At 37.0% G+C, this 8,118-nt stretch overlaps 1 protein-coding gene across 4 annotated transcripts in view; it reads right to left on the bottom strand.

Annotated features, from left to right (window-relative positions):
- Positions 1–3,851: 3,851 nt before the first annotated feature.
- The window catches only part of LOC126266851 (vitellogenin receptor-like), a 294,813-nt gene continuing 290,546 nt past the window's right edge, over positions 3,852–8,118 (bottom strand). For 2 of the 4 annotated variants that reach the window (XM_049971452.1, XM_049971456.1), the window contains one exon: positions 3,852–4,473. In XM_049971452.1, coding sequence (XP_049827409.1) covers positions 4,329–4,473 — 145 coding nt within the window. In that variant the 3' untranslated portion in view covers positions 3,852–4,328. The remainder of the gene's footprint in view (positions 4,474–8,118) is intronic. The other 2 variants (XM_049971455.1, XM_049971457.1) reach the window with 1 other exon arrangement.

Raw genomic sequence — 8,118 nt, 5'->3', positions numbered from 1 at the left:
CTACTAGCCCTCGTCTTTTTACCTACTTGATCCTCTGTTACAGTTACTAACACCAATACCAGGTAGCTACTCCAAGCAGCAGAAACAGAAATACATACTACTATCTCACATTGTATGATGTCAAAAGCTCATAAAATAAAGAATGAGAAAGATATTTGGGCATGCCCAGATTCTTACTGTGGGCATCCGTTGCAAGATGGTACACACTGTTGCTCGGAAATGTTACCTAAGTGATGACAAAGATTGCAGCAGGCAAAGTCCTAACCAGGCAGATGATACCTCTGTTAATTACAAGGGAGAAAAAATTGAAAAGATATGACAAGATCAACAACAGAAGCATATCTTCTAATGAAACAACCCAAATTTAAAATTTGATCTCTCAAAATTCTACTGCTTGTCACCAAAATGGGTTAACTGCCAACCAGTGAAGGAAGTATGAACACGTATTTGCTGCACTAATTTGAAATTTGTTTCACCATTAGCAGTGTCATGGGGAAGAAGTATACAGATATGGACTGCAAGATAAATGTTGGTTGTAGGAGTGGACACTGTGTCCTAGTGCTGAAGTGATGACTGTTCAAGGGTTGTACCCTCAGGATACTGACAATGGCATAACCTATGCATTGTGGGAGGGAGGAGAGTTTGTGAAGATGACAGTAGAGCCAGAGAAGTCTGTTACAGATGTTAGGCATTTCATATCTGGAGATTCAGAGATGGGCCATAGCAGAAGTAAAAATCAGCCACATCCCAGAATACTGACATTTGTTCATTTCGACTTGGCTGAGAACTGGGCCGTTGGTTTGCAGGACGAAATTCAAACTTATCACTGGCACACATTACAGGTATTCACATGTGTTGCTCACTTCCTGGGAAGATCACACTGTTTTGTATTGTCAGTGATAATCTCATTCATGACAGTGCACATGAATGCTACACTGTCAGCATGATACCTAATGGCATAGCATCTAGAGGCTATGCATTTGTTAACTATGTGTATGTGACCGACAGTACAGCATCTCATTTTAAAAACCACTTTCAGCTTTATGAGGGGTCAACACTGTAGTACACGAATTAAGACAAAAAATGCATATATTCAGCAATAGGTGATGGAAAAAGTGCATTTCATGGAGTAGGTGGTGTCTGAACATCTTGCAACTTGATTCAAGCTGAAGCATGAACTTGTTGATGCTATAAGAAATGCTAGTGGATTTGTACATGCCATATTCATGTTAGTACCAAATATTAAACACTTAATTCTAAATGAATGTACATTAAGGGAATTCCATTTAAAAAAGAAAGAAGAGTGGTCCGATATGAAGCCTGTGATAAGAATGAATCAATTTAATACTGGGTTACATCCCAGAGTGGCACATACATTGCAATAATAGGTCTCCACAAAGTGCAGCCTGGTACTTTTTATGAAATGTAGAGACCACAGTATACATTAGAATACTATGTAGTGAGCCACTTTGTTTTGTGTATATGACACAAGTGTAATGAGCTGCAAAATATAACTGTCTCCTTTATTACACCTCATTTGCTAATGCTAATGCTTTATTTTATTTATTTACTTATTTATTGTTCCATGGGACCAAATTAAGGAGAAGTCTCCATGGTCATGGAATGAGTCAATACATGAAATTATAACACGATATTAGAAATAGATAAAATGAAATATATAAAAAAACATATTCAGGTACAAGTTGTAAATTTAAATAAAGAAAATCAACACTGTAACACTGGAATTTGCTTAATTTTTTAGCTCTTCCAGGAGCTCCTCTACAGAATAGAAGAAGTGAGCCATGAGGAAACTCTTCAGTTTAGACTTAAAGAGTTTGGGCTACTGCTAAGATTATTGAGTTCATGTGGTAGCTTATTGAAAATGGATGCAGCAGAATACTGCACTCCTTTCTGCACAAGAGTCAAGGAAGTGCATTCCACATGCAGATTGGATTTCTGCCTATTATTAACCGAGTGAAAGCTGCTAACTCTTGGGAATAGGCTAATATTGCTAACAACAAACGACATTAAAGAAAATATGTACTTTGAGGGCAATGTCAGAATTCCCAGACTATTGAATAGGGGTCGACAAGAGGTTCTCGAACTTACACCACATATAGCTCGAACAGCCCTTTTTGAGCCATAAATACCCTTTTTGAATCAGAAGAATTACCCCAAAAAATAATACCATATGACATAAGCGTATGAAAATATGCTAAGTAGACTACTTTTCGTGTTGAACTGTCACTTATTTCAGATACTGTTCTAATGGTAAATAAAGCAGCATTTAGTTTCTGAACAAGATCCTGAACATGGGCTTTCTACAACAGCTTACTATTTATCCGAACGCCTAGGAATTTGAACTGTTCCGTCTCGCTTATAATATGCCCATTTTGCCAGATCAAAATATAGGTTCTTGCTGAATTGTGAGTTAGAAACTGTAAAAACTGAGTCTTACTGTGATTTAGCATCAAATTATTTTCCACAAGTCACGAACTTATTTCATGAACTACATTATTTGATTCGGTTTATTACACACAAGATCCTTCACTACCAAGCTGGTGTCATCAGCAAACAGAAATATTTTTGAATCACCTGAAATACTAGAAGCCCTATCATTTTTGTAAATAAGAAACAGTAGTGAACTTGGGGAACGCCCCTCTTAACAGTGATCCATTGGGATTGAACATCACTACTACTCTCAATATTGCGGAGAATTACCTTCTGCTTTCTGTTCTTAAAGTAAGAGGCGAACCAATTGTAAACTACTCCCCTTACTCCATAATGGTTCAACTTCGGCAGTAATATTTTGTGGTCAACACAGTCAAAAGCCTTCGTTAAATCAAAGAAAACACCTAGTGTTTGCCACCTTTTAATTAATCCGTCTAAAACCTTACAGAGAAAAGAGAATATAGCATTTTCAGTTGTTAAACCATTTCTAAAACTAAACTCTACATCTGACAGCAAATTATGTGAATTTAAATGCTCCAGTAACCTAGTCTATATAACGCTCTCAATAACTTTAGCAAACACCAATGGCATAGAAATAGGTCTATAATTGTCAACATTACCCCTGCCCCCCTTTCTATAAAGTGGCTTCACTACCAAGTACTGTAATCGGTCAGGAAACTGACCACTCCTAAAGGAAAAGTTATAGATATGGCTAAGTACTGGGCTAACATACACAGAACAATACTTCAGTATTCTGCTAGATACCTCATCATATCCATGAGAGTTCTTGGTCTTTAATGATTTAATTATTAACTCAATCTCCCTCTTGTCAGTATCATGGAGGAGAATTTCAGGTAATAGTCTCTGAACACTTTTTCCTAAGAGAGCTATATGATTCCCTGTTGGGACTAGGTTTCTATTTAGTTCACCTGCTACATTCAGAAAGTAATTATTAAATACTCTACATATATGCGACTCATCAGTAACACGGACATTCCCACAACGCACTGATTCTATATCCTCGACCTGTCTCTGCAGACCAGCCACTTCCTTTATGACTGACCATATGGTTTTAATTTTATCCTGAGACTTAGCTATTCTATCTGCATACCACATACTTTTAACCTTCCAAATTGCCTTCAAATTGCCACCATCAAAGGATCAGTTTGCAGTTCTCTTTTCCCAAGTACTGCCTTGTTGGATCATCCTTGACCGTGTGCAAATTCAGCTCAGCTATCCAGCTTCAAAGAGATGCAGATGGAAAAAACCAAATGAACAGTGTAGTTTTGATTGTTAACATTGTAGGCAATTTCAATCCATGGAAAGTCACTATGGAAAGTCACTAAGTAAAGTCGACAGATGACCACAGCAATTTGTGAATAATATAATAAAAAGACAAATGAGTATAAATATTCTGTATTTCATTTTTGTTATAAAATGCTGTCCAAAAATATTTTGACAGTTTAAGAATTTCATGCATTAAAATCATAGCTGACAGTTTGTAGTCCTTCCACTTCATTTTTCAAGACAGTCAACATCCTGTGACTATTCATCTTTTCAAAATAATTTTGAAATTTGCAAAACGTTAAATTTTCGTAGTTTATTTTAAAGAATGAAAAGCTAAGAAGTGTGTGTATTATGTCTTTTAGTATTGGAAAAACAATATTTATTGAAAATAAACTTAGATCTCCATCACTTTTGTTTTCTTTGTTACAATTTTCCAATTTTACCTATGGTTGCAACATTTTCACAAATACTCTCATTTAGAGAGGCTTGTAAAATATCAGAAAATCAAAACATTGTAGTTTTGGAGAGGTACCATGTGGAACTTACACATATATTTTTTAAGCTAAGTTTGAAGTAGTGACTTGACACATTCACTCTTGATCTGTATGATTTGAGGTGAAATCACCCTCTAGTAGGTTCACAAACTCGAGTTCAGCAGAATAAGAAGCTCTGGCACTTTTTGAAGCAGATGTAGGCTGCCTACTACCAGTAAATCCAGATTTCTTGAAGCAAATCCTGAAAAAGAATTACAGTGAAATGTATCAACCAAGGAAGTAAGTTAATTAACTGAATATTTTTGAATGAAAAATTTATCTTTAACAAGATCAAGTTTAAGTCATTCTCAATTTCAGCCTAAACTGCATCTGTACACATTTAGGATGAGATCAACAGGATAAACTTATCCACATAAAATATAAAATAAACGCTTACTCAAGAGATCTCAATCAGGCAGGCTTCAAGAAGGCAGTTCCTGTGCAAAATTCTTAATCTCAAAATTACCTTGCAAATCTGCAAAGACTGACAAACTGGGATCCCATTCATAAATTTAACCCCCACCAGACAGATAGGCGCACGCGCGTGTTAGCACACACTCACACATGTGAATCAATCAAGCAAATAACACCAAATAAAAACGAACTTGAGTGTGATGCCAAACTTTCGACACTAACAGGAATCCAAGTAATATCATAAAAGTGTGTTACAACAATACAAGAGAGGCTTCAGGTTACACAAATTGAACATCAGGGTGTATAGGCGGACAAGGAAAATAATATTCCCGGATTTCCCGGTTAAAAATACACTTTCTCCCAGATGAAAATCCACTTTTTCTGTGTTAAGTGATAGTATATTTACTCTGGAAACTGTAAAACTTATCAATCCTTTGAATGGTTTCATAGATGGGCGTAGAATTTCTCGGCGCTTTTGGAACCAAAACTATGGGACAGAGGCATGTTTTGGAAATATCTTTGATGGGCAGCAACATGTACACTGTGTATTCTCGTATTACGAAAGTATACATTGGGATTCCAACAAACGCCATGTGTTGCTTTCTGAATCATTGAAATAGAGATTGCGATGAGCTTTTGTAAGCCAGCCATAACTCATGTCACGTGATCTCTCCAGGCGATATTCAGAGCATAGGACATGTCAGCCAACAGCAACATCACTTAAGTAGCACGAACACGCAAACAGGGAAAGTTAATAGTTTTAATTCATATACATAATGTTAGAACTACTCAAGAGGATGTCGTTATAAGGAGAAAGAAAAATGGCATTTTATGGGTCGGAGCGTAGAACGGAAGATTCCTTAATTGAGCAGGTAGGTTAGAAAATTTAAAAAGGGAAATGGATAGATTAAAGTTAGACATAGTGGGAATTAGTGAAGTTCGGTGGCAGGAGGAACAACACCTTTGGTCAGATGAATGGAGGGTCATAAATACAGAATCAGATAGGGGTAATGCAGGAGTAATGAATAAAAAAATAGGAGTGCAGGTAAACTACTACAAACAGCATAGTGAACGCATTATTGTGGCCAAAATAGATACGAAGCCCACACCTACTACAGTAGTAAAAGTTTATATGCCAACTAGCTCTGCAGATGACAAAGAAATTGAAGAAATGTATGATGAGATAAAAGAAATTATTCAGGTAGTGAAGGAATTCGAAAATTTAATAGTCATGGGTGACTGGAATTCGACAGTAGGAAAAGGAAGAGAAGGAAACGTAGTAGGTGAATATAGATTGGGGCTAAGAAATGAAAGAGGAAGCTGCCCGGTAGAATTTTGCACAGAGCATAACTTAATAATAGCTAACACTTGGTTCAAGAATCATGAAAGTTGGTTGTATACATGGAAGAGCCCTGGAGATACTAAAAGGATTCAGATAGATTATAAAATGGTAAGAAAGATTTAAGAACCAGGTTTTAAATTGCAAGACAGTTCCAGGGGCAGATGTGGACTGTCAACAATCTATTGGTTATGAAATGTAGATTAAAAATTAAGAAACTGCAAAAATGTGGGAATTTAAGGAGATGGGAGATGGATAAACTGAAAGAACCAGAGGTTGTACACAGTTTAAGGGAGAGCACAAGGGAATAATTGACAGGAATGGGGAAAGAAATACAGTAGTAGAAGAAGAATGGGTAGCTTTGAGGAATGAAATAATGAAGGCAGCAGAGGATCAAGTAGGTAAAAAGACGAGGGCTAATAGAAATCCTTGGGTAACAGAAGAAATTTTGAATTTAATTGATGAAAGGAGAAAATATAAAAATGCAGTAAATGAAGCAGGCAAAAAGGAATGCAAACGTCTCAAAAATGAGATCGAGAGGAAGTGCAAAATGTCTAAGCAGGGATGGGTAGAGGACCAATTTAAGGATGTGGAGGCTTATCTCACTAAGGGTAAAATAGATACTGCCTACAGGAAAATTAAAGAGACCTTTGGAGAAAAGAGAGCCACTTGTATGAATATCAAGAGCTCAGATGGAAACCCAGTTCTAAGCAAAGAAGGAAAGCAGAAAGGTGGAAAGAGTATATAGAGGGTCTATGCAAGGGCGATGTACTTGAGGACAATATTATGGAAATGGAAGAGGATGCAGATGAAGATGAAATGGGAGATATGGTATTGCGTGAAGAGTTTGACAGAGCACTGAAAGACCTGAGTCGAAACAAGGCCCCCAGAGTAGACAACATTCCATTGGAACTACTGACGCCCTTGGGAGAGCCAGTCCTGACAAAACTCAACCATCTGGTGAGCAAGATGTATGAGACAGGGGAAAAACCCTCAGACTTCAAGAAGAATATAATAATTCCAATCCCAAAGAAAGCAGGTGTTGACAGATGTGAAAATTACCGAACAATTAGTTTAATAAGCCACAGCTGCAAAATAATAACACGAATTCTTTACAGACGAATGGAAAAACTAGTAGAAGCTGACCTCGGGGAAGATCAGTTTGGATTCCGTAGAAATACTGGAACACGTGAGGCAATACTGACCTTACGACTTATCTTAGAAGAAAGATTAAGGAAAGGCAAACCTACTTTTCTAGTATTGGTAGAGTTAAAGAAAGCTTTTGACAATGTTGACTGGAATACTCTCTTTCAAATTCTAAAGGTGGCAGGGGTAAAATACAGGGAGCGAAAGGCTATTTACAATTTGTACAGAAACCAGATGGCAGTTATAAGAGTCGAGGGACATGAAAGGGAAGCATTGGTTGGGAAGGGAGTGAGACAGGGTTGTAGTCTCTCCCCGATGTTATTCAATCTGTATATTGAGCAAGCAGTAAAGGAAAAAAAAATATTTGGAGTAGGTATTCAAATCCATGGAGAAGAAATAAAAAGTTTGAGATTCGTCGATGACATTGTAATTCTGTCCGAGACAGCAAAGGACTTGGGAGAGCAGTTGAATGGAATGGACAGTGTCTTGAAAGGAGGATAGTAGATGAACATCAACAAAAGCAAAACGAGGATAATGGAATGCAGTCAAATTAAGTCGGGTGATGCTGAGGAAATTAAGATTAGGAAACGAGACATTTAAAGTAGTAAAGGAGTTTTGCTATTTGGGGAGCAAAATAACTGATGATGGTCGAAGTAGAGAGGATATAAAATGTAGACTGGCAATGGCAAGGAAAGCGTTTCTGGAGAAGATAAATTTTTTAACATTGAGTATATATTTAAGTGTCAGGAAGTCTTTTGTGAAAGTATTTGTATGGAGTGTAGCCATGTATGGAAGTGAAACATGGACGATAAATAGTTTGGACAAGAAGAGAATAGAAGCTCTCGAAATGTGGTGCTACAGAAGAATGCTGAAGATTAGATGGGTAGATCACATAACTAATGAGGAAGTATTGAATAGGATTGGGGAGAAGAGAAGTTTGTGGCACAA

Source organism: Schistocerca gregaria, chromosome 4 (genome assembly GCF_023897955.1).
Source record: "Schistocerca gregaria isolate iqSchGreg1 chromosome 4, iqSchGreg1.2, whole genome shotgun sequence".
Taxonomy (NCBI): Eukaryota; Metazoa; Arthropoda; class Insecta; order Orthoptera; family Acrididae; genus Schistocerca; species Schistocerca gregaria.
This window is presented reverse-complemented; position numbering and strand designations above follow the sequence as displayed.